Raw genomic sequence first — 16,615 nt, 5'->3', positions numbered from 1 at the left:
TTTAAACTGGAGTTAAGTGTGTGGTGGCACTGATGGGCAGGTTAAATGTGGAGTTAAATGTGTGGTGGCACTGAAAGTCCCCTCCCTCCACAGTGCGGTGTACCTGGTGCGGCACAGAGAGACCCGGCAGCGCTTCGCCATGAAGAAGATCAACAAGCAGAACCTGATCCTGAGGAACCAGATCCAGCAGGCCTTCGTGGAGCGAGACATCCTCACCTTCGCAGAGAACCCCTTCGTGGTCAGCATGTTCTGCTCCTTCGAGACCCGCAGACACCTCTGCATGGTCATGGAGTACGTGGAAGGTACGGTGCAAAGGATGAGATACAAACCCACTAACCTTTATTCTGCATATTAAGACATTTCTGTTAGGAGAAGATCATTGTTCAATCTGCAGTAACTTGCATCCGCTTTTTCTGTTTTGTTAGCCTTTACCATTTTAAATGACCTATTTAGTGGAATTAGTTTGCTTGCTTTTTCTTTTGGTCTTACTGAATTTCGTTTGGTAATTTAAATGAAAAATAAACATCTTGAGCTCTGGCTGTTCCTCTACCCATTAAATGAGTTTAATGATATCTGTGGGAATACAGATGTGAACCATAGTGCCCAATGGCCTGGCTTTCCCGTGTAGGTGGAGACTGTGCTACTCTGCTGAAGAGCATCAGGGCTCTCCCTGTGGATATGGCGCGCATGTACTTCGCTGAGACTGTCCTGGCACTGGAGTACCTGCACAACTATGGCATCGTCCATAGAGACCTCAAACCTGACAAGTAAGACTCCCCACTGTCCCTCACACACACCACCCACACTCCCTACACACATACACACACACACAAGTTCATCCTAGGTTTCGTCCTGCAGTCCAGTAATTATGAATTTTAAAGAGATGATTTCAGAGATGATTCTTTTCATCTTATTTCTATAATGGACGTCATTGTATGTTGGGGTTGGAATCCCAGTGTGAGCTGATCCACTGTTCCCTCTGTCCCACAGTCTTCTGATCACCTCAATGGGACACATCAAGCTGACAGATTTCGGCCTGTCTAAGATCGGGCTGATGAGCCTGACCACAAACCTCTACGAAGGGCACATCGAGAAGGACGCACGCGAGTTCCTGGACAAACAGGTACGCCCCGCCACCTCTGTCCTCTTTCCTTAATCCTCTGTCCAATCCAGCCTTGCGTTTGGTTTGAAGACACAACTTTAACGACACTCTTCTTCTGGGTTACACCCAATCTAGTATTGCTCACGTTGCACTTGGATCGTCATCTAGTGCTTTCACATGAATGTGCCTCACTTCTGGTCACTTCTACTTGCCATAACTTACTGACTTATCCAGTGCTTACTGTGTGAACTAGACTTGATGTTCATAGCTATGGATAACTGATACTTATCCATTTCCATACCGTATCAGACCTGTGTTCTGTAGCTGTTCCTATGACCTTAATAAAGCGTCTACAATATAAATGTAATGTGTTTGTGCTGTGTGTGGTCAGGTGTGCGGTACACCTGAGTACATCGCCCCCGAGGTGATTCTGCGGCAGGGCTACGGCAAGCCGGTGGACTGGTGGGCCATGGGGGTGATCCTGTACGAGTTCCTGGTGGGCTGTGCGCCATTCTTTGGCGACACGCCAGAGGAGCTCTTCGGACAGGTCATCAGCGGTCAGTACTGCGGGCGTAATGGCGGGCTGGAGCGGGTGGAGACCTGGGGGCTTGTATCACAAAGCAGAATTACGGACTTAGCTGGATACCCGCGCTGAGTAAAAGCGTGACCAGCTCTTTACTTAAGTCCATGTTTCAGATTTGGTGGGATCCGGGTTTTACTAAGTGCAGTTATCCGGCTAACTCCGTAATCCTGATTTGTGGAACAGGGCCATGGCTAAACTTCTTACTTTTTACTGAGTCTTTCCCTTTTGATAATAGTAAAATAGCCAGAAGAAAACAGTCGCATGAAAAGTCAACTGTGTTGACTCTTCATCCACACAGTGTCCGCATACATTCCCCAAGTGACACCGTATATTTGTGCTATGTGTACGCATTCTATGAAGGAAACTACTTGAACACGTATTACAAAAGATTTTTGGTAAACATTATTTGGAAAACGTTTGGCCTGCATGCAACATTTTTAAATAGAATCAGTCCCTCAAGAGCAAAGCCTGCTGAGAGGATGGGACCCACATTCCTACATCCAGTAGTGGCTACAGGAGCTGGGTAAAAAGCGAATTCAGCTGGAGGGGATAGGTTAGCCTTAGGTGTTTCTGCATGGTCGCCCGCTGAGTAAGAACCGGCTCTCCAACCCACAGATGAGATCATCTGGCCAGAGGAGGACGAGGCCCTGCCCCACGACGCCCAAGACCTCATATCCAAACTGCTGCGGCAGAACCCCCTGGACCGCCTCGGAACAGGTACCCAGCCCCAAAACCCCTCACCTCTGCCTTTTGCTTTGGGTATTTTTTGGTCCACTGTGCATCCAGGTCCTGTTTCTGAGCCCCTCTCTCTTTGATTCTGTGTGCGTGTGCGTGTGCGTGTGCGTGTGCGCGTGTGCGTGTGTGCGTGTGCGTGTGTGTGTGCGCGCGCACAGGTAGCGCCTTTGAGGTGAAGCAGCACCGCTTCTTCACAGACCTGGACTGGAACAGCCTGCTGAGGCAGAAGGCCGAGTTCATCCCCCAGCTGGAGTCTGAGGACGACACCAGCTACTTCGACAGTGAGTCCCACCTCCCGACTCTACTGTTATGAGGCTATATCAAGCCGCAATGCAGTACCATTCTGAAATGTGCAGTTTCTGTAGAAACACGCTGAGTGGGTAAATCTCTTTCTCTGTTTGTGTCCAGCTCGCTCAGACCGGTATCAGCATGTGGACTCTGAAGAGGAAGAGGACACTAACGATGACGAGCATGTGGAGATCCGCCAGTTCTCCTCCTGCTCGCCACGATTCAGCAAGGTATTGTAGGGAGTACGCGCACACACACACACACACACACACACACACACACACACACACACACACACACACACACACAGCGGAAGTACATTCCCTCATAATGAATGTGTGTGCAGCCGGACAGGGTTTTTATGCATTGTGTGTGTCCTGTCCTGTAGGTGTACAGCAGTATGGAGCGCCTGTCTCTCCACGAGGAGAAGAGGACGCCTCCACCCACCAAACGCAGCCTGAGTGAGGAGGGCAGCGACCGCATCGACAGCCTCAGCGGCCTCCGCTCACGTGACCGCAGCTGGATGGTGGGCTCCCCCGAAATGTGAGTCCTCGCCCCATCCGGAATGTTCTGTTCTCAGTAACCTGCATCAATGCAGGCGTCCATGTAGCAATGCTTAGAACATTACCGACATGGTTGGTCTCTTTGTTATGGCCTCAGCTCACGGCTGTCCTTTTGTCTGTGTCTGTCCGTGCCTTTGGCTGCTCTCTCTCCAGCCTGCGGAAGCGTCTCTCCGTGTCCGAGTCGTCTCACACGGAGAGCGACTCCAGCCCCCCTCTGACCGTGCGCCGGCGCTGCTGCTCCGCCATCATCGAGATGCCCCGCTTCGCCATCTCCGCCGAGGAGGAGGGGGGCAGCAGCAGGAAGAGCCCCGCCCTGTTGCCCCAGACTACCCCCAGGGGCCCCCGGGGCGAGGAGCTGCCCCTGTCCATCCCAGAGCTGCCTGTGGAGAGGGAGCTGAAGCTGGACGAGTCCCCCACCACGCCCGGCTCCACCAGCAGCCAGCTCAGCAGAGCCACCATCACCCGTGAGTCCTGCCGCCTCAGCTAATCACCCGCTCTCATTCAGCGCAGCCAGGCTCAACCAGCCAATCACCAGCTCTCATTTACCACAGCCTGACTCAACCCGCCAGTCACCATCCCTCACTAACCTCTGTGATGACTCACCTAAGCCAATTACAATCTCTCATTCATCTCCTGTTTTACACACCTCAGCCAGTCTCCATCTCAAGCTCTGGGCTGCTTCCCAATCATGTACAACAAAAGCCTTTTAAAATGGCTGATCAAATTTTCTTTGAAAGATGGCTTATGGGCTTTACTACCAATAGAGAACCCCGTTGGACAGGCTGATACGGTCCTCCCTCTCTCCTCTCCTCCCTTAGCGGGCAGCTCGGGGGACGTGTGGGAGCGTGCGACTCCCCGCAGCGGCGAAGGGGCCGACAGCTCCACCCCCAAAGCCATCAGCGACCTGGCGGCACGCCGCGCACGGCACCGGCTGCTCTCGGGCGAGTCGGTGGAGAAGCACACCTCCCGACCCCTCAACAAGGTCATCAAGTCCGCCTCAGCCACCACGCTGTCGCTCATGATCCCCGCAGGTACGCCGCCCGCTAGCGCCCGGAGCGTTAGCACTGCGCTAACGTCGCTTCTGAGACGCACAGGCGCTCCTGAGTTGAAAAAGGAAATGCTTTATTTTACAGGCCAGGTAAATGTTCTATGTAAAAATACCAGCCCTAAGCGCCCAAAACTGTAAAACATATTTTCATCGTACTTAACAAGTTCTTTTCATGGGACTTAATGACTTAGTATTTACTGGATTTTGTTTCATAGTACTTACATCTGAAATCTAAGTAATTAACAGTCTTTAAAATAAAGCAGTACCTTGAAAACTTTAGGAGCACACTAATACATCCCAATTATTTTGACTGATACTTGGGATGTACCTAAATTACTTTTCCAGTTGGCACACAACAATTAGGAAATGCTCCTAAAATGGGTCCGCTATAGAGCCCTGACAATGTGTGCGGTTTCACTTTAACCCCCCCTCCCCTTTCTCTCTCAGACCACCACGGAGCCTCGCCCCTGGCCAGCCCCATGTCGCCCCACTCCCTCTCCTCCAACCCCTCCTCCCGGGACTCGTCCCCCAGCCGCGACCTCTCCCCCGCTATCTGCAACCCCAAACCCGCCATCATCATCCACCGCGCCGGCAAGAAGTACGGCTTCACCCTGAGGGCCATCCGCGTGTACATGGGCGACACGGACATCTACACCGTGCACCACATGGTCTGGGTGAGTGCGGGCTGCTGGGAGGGAGGGCAGCCGTCTCCTCCGTTCCTGTCTTTAGGAGCGTCAGGGCACAGTGTACATACTGCGTTAATTATCATGCTTATCACAGATAAAGCGTGAGTTTATCTTGGTGAGAAATCTCACTGAAGTGATGAGTAGCATAGTGTGCAGTAAGCACATTAAATACATACTATGCAGGATTTTTCTGCCTTGCCTCTGGTCCTCTGTTTACAACCTAAGAAGTCCCTTCCTCCATCCTCAACTTCGAGCATGCACCTCCTACTATCTGACTTTGGCCACCTAGCTACTTAGCTGGCTGCATGGCTAGAGATATCTTTACTTACAGCATCACCTTTCATCCCCTTCAGCTGTTGATATCTGGGCCAAATGACACGCTGTGCTTTCCAGAAGTGTGTGTATGCCTTAGATTAGTTTATTTTTCCTTTTAGACTTAATGTGGTAATGTTACAATGGCTATGTTACAGTTGGGATTAAGTGCAGTTTGTGAATTGGGAAACCCAGCACAAAGTAACCCTTCCCCCTCCTCTCTGATTGGCTGTCAGCACGTGGAGCAGGGCGGGCCTGCGCATGACGCAGGACTGAGGGAGGGTGACCTCATCACACACGTGAATGGGGAGCCTGTGCACGGCCTGGTGCACACGGAGGTGGTGGAGCTCATCCTGAAGGTACATACGCTCACACACATACATTCTCACAAACACACACTCACACACGCACTTGCATACGCACATCATGCACATTCTCTTACATACACACACACACACACTCTGACTCTCTCACCCACACACACGCGCACACACACACACACACACACACACACACACACACACACACACATGCACTCTGACTCTCTCACCCATACACACAAACACACACACACACACATGCACACACTCTTCTCTCAGACGCGCTGAGCCCGGGTCTAAAGCACTCTGTCTCTCTTTCCGCTCCTTCAGAGTGGCAGTAAGGTGTCCATCTCAGCCACGCCCTTTGAGAACACCTCCATCAAAGTGGGCCCTGCCAGGAAGTCCAGCTACAAGTCCAAAATGGCTCGCCGCAACAAGAAGACCAAGACGAAGGAGGGTCAGGACTCCAGGTGTGTCCATATACACATCACATTTCACTGCTCTTTATGTTTTACAAAGGGGCATGCCTTTCGTACAGTATTCTCGAAGAGTAATGTTTAATGTTTTTGTATGGGTGTTTGTTCTTACAGTATGCTCATTGAGTAATGTTTGACACTTTTGCATTTGTGTTTGTTCCTAGAGTATGGCCTTTGAGTAATATTTAACAGTCTTGTATTTGTGTTTGTTTATAGAGTATGGCCTTAGAGCAATGTTCAAAGCTATTGTATGTGTTGTACAGTATGTACAGTATGCCCTACAATGCTTTTAATGCCTCTGTGCGTGTGTGTTGGTAGCAGTAAGAAGAGGAACTCTCTGTTTCGGAAGATCACTAAGCAGGCCTCCCTCCTGCACACCAGCCGCAGTCTCTCCTCCCTCAACCGCTCCCTGTCCTCTGGGGAGAGCGTCCCTGGGTCCCCCACACACAACCTGTCCCCACGCTCCCCCACACAGGGCTACCGCTCCACCCCCGACTCCACACACTCTGGTACAGACGCTGTGTGTGTGTGTGTGTGTGTGTGTGTGTGTGTGTGTGTGTGTGTGTGTGTGTGTGTGTGTGTGTGTGTGTGTGCGTGTGCGTGCGCGCGTGTGTGTGAGAATAGGCATGTGTCTGAATGTATGTGAATATTTGTTCTGTGAGAGTGATTTTATAGTTTTCATTGCGTAATAAAAATAGATTAGATGGACAGAGTTATGGGATCAAATGTACTGTGTCACAGTGAAATTTACCCAGTGTTAAATTAGAGCTGAACATTTTGTTGTGTGTAGCTCTGTAACAGTGTTTATTTCCACAGTCGTAAAGGGAACGGGCGTTGAAATGCTTGGCTCTGTTTGAGTCTGACAGGCCTAGCCCTTAAGCGTGTCTCTCTCTCTCTCTGCTGCAGTGGGAGGGAACTCGTCCCAGAGCAGCTCCCCCAGCTCCAGTGTGCCCAACTCCCCGGCCAGCTCCGGCCACATCCGGCCCAGCTCCCTGCACGGCCTGGCCCCCAAGCTGCAGCGCCAGTACCGCTCCCCCCGCCGCAAGTCTGCCGGGAACATCCCGCTGTCCCCGCTGGCCCGCACGCCCTCGCCCACGCCCCAGAGCACCTCCCCCCAGCGCTCCCCCTCCCCCCTGCCCGGCCACGCCCTGGGCTCCTGCTTCCCCGTCAAGCTGCACTCCTCCCCGCCCCTGGTGCGGCAGATCTCCCGGCCCAAGAGCGCCGAGCCGCCCCGCTCCCCGCTGCTCAAGCGCGTGCAGTCGGCCGAGAAGCTGGCGTCCTCCCTCTCCTCCTCCTCCTCCTCTCCCTCGCCTTCCTCCTCCGCCTCCGACAAGAAGCTCCCGGCCGCCTCGCGCAAGCACAGCCTGGACGTCTCTCACGCCGAGTTCAAGAAGGAGATGATGCAGCGGGACCCGGGCCTGCAGAGCCTGCAGGAGTCGGCCAGCGAGGGCGGGGGCCTGGGCGGCCTGCAGAAGCACCAGTCCCGCAAGCTGGGCCGGCAGGAGGGGCCCGACGGGGGCCCGGGGCCGCTGGGCCTGGCCCAGGGGAAGAGCAAGCTGAAGGACAAGCTGTCGGCCATCCGGCAGGACCGCGCGGAGCGCAGGGAGTCGCTGCAGAAGCAGGACGCCATCCACGAGGTGGACTCGTCCGAGGACGAGACGGACGAGGGGTCGGAGGACAGCCAGGACGGCCGCCGGCTGGGCTGCTGGGGCCAGGGCCGCCTGAAGGGCAAGGAGGAGGAGCCGTTCGTGCCCCCGCCCTCCGTGCTCCGGCCCGCCCCCACCCTGCGGGCCGGCCCCGCCCTGTCCCTGTCTCCCGCGCAGGCGTACTGCGGAGCCGCGCTGAGGCAGACGCAGGGCGTGTCTCCCGCTCCGCTGGGGAAGCCGGCCCAGACCGCCGCGCCCGCCAGCAGCCCCACGCTCGCCCAGGAGGCGGGGGTAAAGGGCGGGAAGGGGCTGGAGGCGTCGCCCGCCGCTAAAAGCGCTCCCTTCCCACCGGGGCTCCAGGCCAAGCTGCCTGCTGCGTTCTCCACCCCCGGCAGCGCCTTCACCTCCGTCAGCAAGGACCCCTTCCTGAAGCCCGCAGCCGACTGGAAGACCCCCAAACTGCCAGAGCTGAGGGGGAAGAGCGTCACCATGGCGACGGGGGAGGACAAGACCCCCAAACCCAGCCCTGCGTCCGAGGCCAAGCTCAGCGCCCCGCCCTTGGACTCGCCCACCACACCGGGGACCAGTAAGGAGAAGAAGGAGGCGGACAACAGGAGGCAGGCGATGACCGCCGCGGCCTCTCCCGCCACGCCCGAGAGCGGGGTGGACAAGGTGGTGTCCCAGCTAGCCACCGTGGCTAAGAGCGTGCTCGGGCCGGTCAAAATGAGTATCCCGGGGGCCAAGGAGACTTTGGACAGGCTCACCGACCCCCAGCACCCAAAGAGCAAGGAGCAGGACAAGCCCGTCGCCCCGGCGACAGGCCCCGCCCCTCCCCTGGCGACGACCCCCAGGCTGCCGAGCCCTCAGCCCCCACGCCTGACAGAGTCACCCCCCAGACACTCCCCCTCCAAAACTGAGCCGCCCGCTTCCCCGGCCAGGGCCCCGGACCCCGCGGGGGACAGGAAGAGGCCCACGCCGGGGAAAGACTGCACCCAGCCGACCGCGGAGCCGGCCGAGAGGGCGGGGGCCCCGCGCGGGGGCCAGAGGCAGGGGCCGCAGGCCGCGAAGAAGCAGGAGCCTCCGGCCCCGCCCAAACCCACGGCCGCCCCACAGGACAAAGCCTGCAGGAAAACGTAGCGTCACGGCACACGGACTACTGGCTCCAGATTTTAATTAAGGAATGCATGTTGGAGTAACAAACCAGGAGAAACTACACTGTTCACTAATCCGAGGTATTAGCTGTTTAAAAAAAAAAAAAAAACATAAGAAGAGAAACCCAACTGTTCCATTCCGGATTGTTTGTGTTTTATGTCTCATATCCCTAATTATATCTGGACTATGTTACGGTTTTTGGGTCATCGATTACTGTTGTTGTGACGTCAGAGTTTCTCTCTGCCAGAGACGGGGCTAGAAATAAACAGCTTGGCTTTACTGGTCCGATCAGCGAAAGCAGTCTTCTCACACTAACGATCTTTCCAAACTACTCTGTCACGACTCTCCACTCCCAGGTTAGTTTCCGAGACCACTCGTGTGTTTCTAGCGGATAGAACTGGTTGTGCCTTAATGAAGACGATATTTCATATTCCATCTGCATGTTTTTTTCAGAGAGCAACTTCTGTGAAAAAAAAAAAAAAAAAGGATGTATCTCAGCAATAAGTAGCGTATGCTTAGCAATTTGTAAAAAATACATCAAGTTTCTGAAAAACTTGTATTGCCACTGTTCCATCAGCACCAAGCAACGTAATTACTTACTTCCATTACCGCCTCGCGGTTTCACGCTGGTTTCACATTGCATCGACGGGCAGTTCAGATTGAGTAGAACCGAGCTTAGGTTTGAAAGTGATGGAAAAAGTAGACTATTACAGGGGTTCCTTTGTGTGCAGTGCATCATATTTGAATGTCCTCAAACACATTAGTGTTCCATCTCCATTCGCTCTCATACCACAGTCAGAATTTACTGTATGTGACTTTTAGCTGGTATCGTGTTAGGAACATAGCCTAGCTGTGTCTAATCTCACAGCATGATACACTTTTAGTAATCTTTATGTCGTGCTTTTGCTGAAATAGTTGACCAAAAACATAAAATATAAAATTCCATATCCGTTTTGATGGCCAGACAGCAGTGGAGGAAGTCTCTGCAGCCGTCTGGGGGATGAACAAAATGGCCGCCGTTAGTTTGTGAGGGACAACCTGGGTGGAGAGGCGCAGTGATGGCTCTGTCAGCCTGAGTGCTCTTTTAGGCAGCGGGGGAGAGGAAGCTGGCGTCTGGGGCCCATTACCTCAGCGGTGGCCCTGCGCTCCCACAGCCAATTGTGGGGCTCCCTGCTCCCCACACAATTAGCCCGAGTTCACACTCTCCAGCCCGGCCATCATTCTCTCCCTCAGTGTGATGGAGCAGCAGGGCTGGCTGGGAGCAGTGTGGAGAACTGTGGAGACGGGCACCTGTAAATCTGAGTAGATGGACTGGCTCTGCTGAATGATGGCCTGACTGCTTACACTGCACAGAGATACAGTAACTATAGCCAAACAGTGTTAAAAACTGACTTTAGGCCCTCGTCTTTATTTCTAGCCCCTGCTTTTTATCGCCCACTTTATTTCCCTGACATTTTGTTGTTCTTTTATATCTGGACCAACTTGCTGTGTTCTTTTGTGATTGGTTCTTATTTTGTATGGTTAGCAAACTTTATACATGTGTACATATGTGTGTTGGTGAATGAGTGAATGCGTCTGTACTATATGTGTGTGTATAGTTACACAATGCACACACGCATACCCACAATCTGTTCTTTGTGCTTTTTACCCTGTTGTGTTCAAAAGTGTGTGTAGCAGGATCGCTCCTGTCACTCAGCCAGTTGCTTGCAGCCCTCTTTAAACGTGAGCATTGGAAGGGCCCCCCAGGTTTTTGCACATACCTTTTTTAAGTTTTTGGTCTATTGAAAAGGTGTCTAGTCAGACCATTGACATTGTTAAGGTCCAGGCATTGGCCTTTGCTGAACACCACTATCATATTATTTTTAGAAGATGCCCTATCTGACTGAACATGGGACACCAGTCAGCTGTCCAGGTCAGTGCCCCTGTCGGCGTGGCCAGCGTACAAGGCTGAGTGCAGAGAAGCCCGACTGATTGGCTGTGAGAGTGGGTGGAGTTAAAGATCTCGTCAATGAGATGGGCAGGTGGAGGAAACCACGATTGGCCACTTACAGGGGGTAAAGGTCGCACAGCCAAAGCTGGAAGCAGTAAAGGGCCGAGTCACGTACTTTCTGTCCGGCCCCATCCCCATAGCGAGCACTCCAGCCAGTAGCCCTTCAGTGTGTGAAAGTTCAGTCTAGCTGGTTTCAAAAAGCTCTCTGCACTCACAGTCCAACAGCAGCACCCAGCCTTCCGCTCTTCAACTCCTGTAGCAATCCGCCAAGTTGTCAACATTTCAGTCGCACTGAATTTGTAATGAATTGACCAGTATTTACAATGAAGTGTTACACAGTTATAGTTGCATTCCAAATCTGTTACGCACGTGTGTTGCATCTAGCATTTCAGTAACTCATACCCCTCGCTCACTATATTTTAGAGGGACATTGCTATTGATAGGTATCGGTGAAATCAATCGAATTGGGACAAATCTGGGCTTATCACTATCCTGCAGCATAAATGTGAACTTCCACTTGCTTAGATTTGGCCTCTTGAGTAATTCACCTTTACTTGAAATAAATATCAAGCGGGAAAGAGATGCATGAACCTGGCAAATTGACATGGAAACTTTGAATGAGATCGACTTTACTGGGAGACCAACTTTACTGCTGTTCTCACACAGTATATTTGCAGGACTAATATCTACCTGCTTCTCACTGGCTGTAGTCACATTATGAAGCTGAAAACTCACATACGTCTCAGCATATGTGTTATGGTTGAATGTTTTTTCTTTTATTTTACCTGGGGAAATGTTGAGAAGGTCAGCTGAGGGAAGCATTATTATTCATGTTTTTAAAAATGTGGTTCTGCTCCCTTTCGCAAATGAGTCCAGCAGGCTTCTGATATAAGCTTATGCTTGGTCACTGCTGGTCCACTCGAGACACACACACCCATCAGTATATTGTCCAATGTCCTGAAAATGAGTCGGTCTACGACCCACACTTTCCCACTTCAGAAGACCAAAGCTCTGTAACGACTGTGTGGTGCCAGTGCAGCCCCGCCCCGACACGCAAACAGCCTTTCAAAAAAGTTTACAAGCGTGCTAGAGGAGTACATGTGATTTGTACATACTGTGAGCTGTATTTATATTTTGTCTAGTTTAGCAGAGTGTGAGATTGATTACCGTGTGTAGGTGTGACTTGCTGCGGGGATCATGGTTTACAGCCCCCTCTCAAATTCGTGCTGGCAGTTCAGTCGCCGCATGGCCTGCTGGGACTTGTAGTTGCAGGCGAATGAAATGAAAGTCCGTGGCACAAGGGGGCAAAGAAAATGCCTCTGATTACAATCAGTCAATGCGCACCAGTGTATTTTATGTGAAAAACTAAGTATCTTGCGGGATTCCATGTTGTACCCCCTCCCCACCAAGTTGTACAGTGGCTGCTGTACAGTGCCACTGAATTTGTGTCCATGTGAAGAGGCACCCAGAGTGACTGAGGACTGCAGTTCTGTGGCTGATGTCTCTGCCCAGCAGCAGAACTTTAGATGGGAAGGTCTTGGGGCCTTCACCTTCCTCCTAGTCTCTTTCTACCACCCTGTGTTCTGTACCACACGCTATACAGTGTGCAACGGCTGTTTTTCCCCTGTGGTTCTATCTTGCTGTTAACTGAACGTATCACACATCAGCTGTTTCATTGTATATATCAGCGATAATGGTTTGCAGTGTTAGGGTGTAGAGACCAGTGCCATAGACCTCTGAGCGCCATCGAAGAGAGGGCTTGTGTTTGTGTGCCGTGTGTTTGTCTCTACAGGGGGAGGAGATGCAGGCTTGTGTTTGTGTGCTGTATGTGTGTTTGTCTCTACAGGGGGAGGAGATGAGGGCTTGCGTTTGTGTGCTGTATGTGTGTTTGTCTCTACAGGGGGAGGAGATGAGGGCTTGTGTTTGTTTGCTGTATGTGTGTTTGTCTCTACAGGGGGAGGAGATGAGGGCTTGCGTTTGTGTGCTGTATGTGTGTTTGTCTCTACAGGGGGAGGAGATGAGGGCTTGCGTTTGTGTGCTGTATGTGTGTTTCTTTACAGAGGGAGAGGAGAGGTGCAGCAGGGTTAGACACAAGGGTGGGGTGGTGGGGCCAAGGTGAGAGAATTTGCTAGCGTGAAACCAGTGCAATATCTGTTCATTTTAATGTGGTAACTGCATGTTGTTGTTAAGCTTCCCTTATAAATAATAAAAGTTTTTATGTAAAAGATCCTTTGTCTCCAGTCCCTCTCTTGATTTGGCCTCTGGCTTCATCTGCACGCACAGCTTGTACAGTAATTGATTCAGAGCAGACATTGGCCCTGATTTCCTCTATTATTGTATATTTGTCACACTGAATGGTTTCAAAGTGTAATATTAGACAAAGGGGGAAACCAAGTGAACACAAAACACATTTTTACATTATTTAATTTAATGAAAAAAGTTGACACTCGTGAAAAAGTAATTGCCCCCTTAAACTTTATTGGTTTCACCACCTTAAGCAGCAATAATGGCAATCAAACACTTCCAATAATTTGATATCAGTCTTTCACATCGCTGTGGAGGAATTTTAATCCACTCTCTTTTGCAGAGACAAATTGGTTGGTGTTGGTGCATGAACTGCTCATTTAAGCTCTTGCTACAGCATCTCTATTGGGTTCAGGACTTTGACCAGGCCACTCCAAATCCTAATTAAATTTTCTTTCTTATTCAGTTGTGGTCTTGCTTTTGTGTTTTGGATCCTTGTCTCGCTGTATAGCCCAATCCAGAGAAATACAGATTGAATACTAGACCATGGGGCGCATCTATGTGCTGCAACAGTGCCTTAGCAGGAGGAGCCACCCAGCAGCTCCTTGCTTTGAGTTTTCTAATGTAATGCTGACGCCATTTCGTTCACATTTGGAAAAAAAAATCCCCAATTTGCTACATGTCAAAATGTCTCCGGGTATTATTATTCCTCTTCATGGACGGCTCATTTACTTTGAGAATGAGAGGCTGCGTGTATAAATTTGTGTTGCATACATTTGCTTTACTTGCATAAACAGAAGTGACAGTGAATCATAGTCTGGCTCACACTTTTTAAGCAAAGTGGCTTGCAGTTGATCCTCTAGGGGCATCAAGTTAAATGGACACCAAACAGCCGGATCTTTGGATCAAGCAACATGTCCCCTGTCCTGGCCTGCGAGATTACGGTCGCTAATGGGCTCGAGAGAGCGTTTCGGATGCACTCGAGTGCGTTTCGGGGCCTAATCGACGGCGGGCCGCGGCGTGGCTGAGAGCCAGGCGGTAATGGTGCGCCATTAGCTCCCGCGGCCCACGCCGCGCTCCCCGGGAAGCCCCGCTCCCCACGCGCCGGCCGGGCGACGGGGTCCGACCCCGCCCGCCTCGTTTTACCTCCCCGCTCCCATTCCGCGCCGCGGGATAATTGGTCTCCCGTCCCCAGGCCCTGTCAGTGTGTGGGCCCAACGGGGCCCCCCCCTTCCCCGGCGGGGTCCCCCGGGGGCCCGGGCGGCTCTGACAGCGGGCTGGCCCCGCAGCCCCGGCCCTCGCTGCCGCGGTGCTGACAGCCGGGCGCGCTGGTGATGAATTGCCGGCATCGCCTCTCTCTGACACCGCTCTACATGACCGGGCAAACTCATTCCACTCAAGCGGCAGCCTCAGCCGCCACGCTCACATTAGAGCACCAGGCAGAAAACAAGATTCCTGACAACTGACAGAGCGCGTGCTGCGGAGGGAGGGGGGGAGAATGTGTTTGGAGGGAACGGAGAGGAGTGGGGGGGGGGGGGGGGTGAATGTGTTTGGAGGGAACGGAGAGGAGTGGGGGGAGGGTGGCTGGTGGACTGTTGGTAAAGTTCTCCTTTGTTGTAGGAATTGACTTCCCATCTCACACCTCTGGCTGCGTTTCTTCACACCAACTTGAAGGAGAAAAGGTAAGCAATGAGCAGTGTGCCGCTTAATAGTGTTTTAACGCTTTCCTCAGACGCCCCCTGTAGGTAAGCCTTGTCTAAAGCGTTCTGTGTTAGATCCCTGCAGTAAATCAAGTAGCCTTGGAGGGAACAGAAACATTTAGGTCAACAGAAGGAAGTGTCGGCTAGCGTTGCATAGCAACGTCGAAAAACATTAACAATGGAGCTGAAGAGGACAGGTGCTGTGTGAAAGCTCCTCCGCCTGTTCCTGCCCTCGCATAGAGAAACCGTAACAGTTGTATATACGGTATGTCATGGGTTGGGCTTGCCATGACTGAAGTATAATTCATCCTCACATGATGGCTTCCAGGCGGCTGATATCAGCCATATGGCACAGAGAGAATATGCTTTTGTATGCAGTTGCCAGTTCTCTAATTGCTCTCTCATGGCACCAGGTGCCAGATACTTAATGAAGCTGGCTTGCTTTGATATATGTGTACCTGCACACAGTATGGTGGCTGACAGTGGTGATAAGACTGATAATGCAGCTAAGAGAACTTAGAGACAGGTTGGCTGGGCTTCGGTTCAAAGCGGTCTTCCTCCTCTTCCTCCACCCCCTATGAGAGCCATGGTGGTTCACTGAGGCAGTAATGCTGGGAGTGGTCATGGGGGCCTGTGTGAAGCCCCTCCTCGTCTGGCCTTGCTGCAGGCTCCCTCTGGTTCTCGGGTGTGTGGAGCAGGGCGGCAGGAAGGGGTTAATGATGAAGGATGGGAACAGCACGGTGCCATGCTGTCTCCCATGTTTTCGGGGAGGGGAGTTTTCCGCCCAGACCTCCATCACTGCCACCCTGATTGATTGGGACATCAGCCAAGATAAAGGATCCTGTCCTCTGAGCGCACTGCCCTGGGGAAGGGGCTCTGAGGAGCCCCCGCGTGCCCCCGTACCCCTGTTCATCTCTCAGTCTGCCTGCAGCCCAGCCTGGAGTGTGCCCCCTCACTCCCTCCTCTCTCTTTCCCTCTCTCTTTCCCTCATTCTCCCTTCTCTTTCACTTTTCTTTTTGTTGTCTTCCTTTCTTCCTCCCTTCCTCCGTCTCCCCCCCCCCCCCCCCCTCCACGTTGCAGACTCAACAGCCAGCTCTTCTCTGATCTCACAGACGTCTTCATTTAACATATGTTTCCGCCTCTCAAGGACCGAGATCAACCTTGAGCTCACTCCGCCATCAACACTGATTAATGAATTACATTTACTTACATCATTACCCTCCCTATACCGTTCTGTACCTGCTGGGCAATTGCTCTCGTCAGACTAACTTTCCGTGGTGGTATTAAGAAGCAAAGAAGTGCTCACCAAAATCTGTGGCTGAAAACTTCAGTGGTGCTGTGCCCGGGCGATTTCAATTATTCATTGCAGCTTCACAGAACACTGTTGAAAATCTGAATCTCTCTATTGGATCCATAGATGGAGCATGACCTTGTATGTGTGATGTGAAATGGTGCTCCGTCTCCCTCTCTCTGACATTCTATCCCTCCGTGCTCTCATCTATATTCCTTTGCTCTATTCCAGTTATGTGCAAGACTTCTATTTCATTTGATTTATTTCATTTGTCTCTATTGTTTTCTCACTGCATTTCTTCCCCTTCGTTCCCGATCTTTCAAACCCCAGAACAGCCTCCCCGTTAACAACTGCCTGCCAGCCGTACTTTTTCACAAATCAGTCCTACACGCATAATCCATGCATGACCAAATTTATAAAAATGTATGCACTGACTTTTTTTTTTCTTTAGATTTTCTGCTGGCGGTGCAATCCCGTGC

General features: G+C 51.9%; 1 protein-coding gene across 5 annotated transcripts in view; it reads left to right on the top strand.

The window, feature by feature from the left end:
• Positions 1-13,128, top strand: part of mast2 (microtubule associated serine/threonine kinase 2) — a 143,927-nt gene extending 130,799 nt beyond the window's left edge. For 3 of the 5 annotated variants that reach the window (XM_061240472.1, XM_061240470.1, XM_061240474.1), the window contains 15 exons: positions 94-302; positions 629-767; positions 991-1,123; positions 1,494-1,659; positions 2,301-2,402; positions 2,579-2,701; positions 2,829-2,938; positions 3,097-3,251; positions 3,425-3,735; positions 4,090-4,302; positions 4,767-4,993; positions 5,554-5,676; positions 5,968-6,107; positions 6,432-6,622; positions 7,020-13,128. In XM_061240472.1, the coding sequence (XP_061096456.1) occupies positions 94-302; positions 629-767; positions 991-1,123; positions 1,494-1,659; positions 2,301-2,402; positions 2,579-2,701; positions 2,829-2,938; positions 3,097-3,251; positions 3,425-3,735; positions 4,090-4,302; positions 4,767-4,993; positions 5,554-5,676; positions 5,968-6,107; positions 6,432-6,622; positions 7,020-8,896 (4,219 nt within the window). In that variant the 3' untranslated portion in view covers positions 8,897-13,128. The remainder of the gene's footprint in view (positions 1-93; positions 303-628; positions 768-990; positions 1,124-1,493; positions 1,660-2,300; positions 2,403-2,578; positions 2,702-2,828; positions 2,939-3,096; positions 3,252-3,424; positions 3,736-4,089; positions 4,303-4,766; positions 4,994-5,553; positions 5,677-5,967; positions 6,108-6,431; positions 6,623-7,019) is intronic. The other 2 variants (XM_061240473.1, XM_061240471.1) reach the window with 1 other exon arrangement.
• Positions 13,129-16,615: the final 3,487 nt, after the last annotated feature.

The sequence above is a fragment of the Conger conger genome, chromosome 4 (assembly GCF_963514075.1).
Source record: "Conger conger chromosome 4, fConCon1.1, whole genome shotgun sequence".
NCBI lineage: Eukaryota > Metazoa > Chordata > Actinopteri > Anguilliformes > Congridae > Conger > Conger conger.
This window is presented reverse-complemented; position numbering and strand designations above follow the sequence as displayed.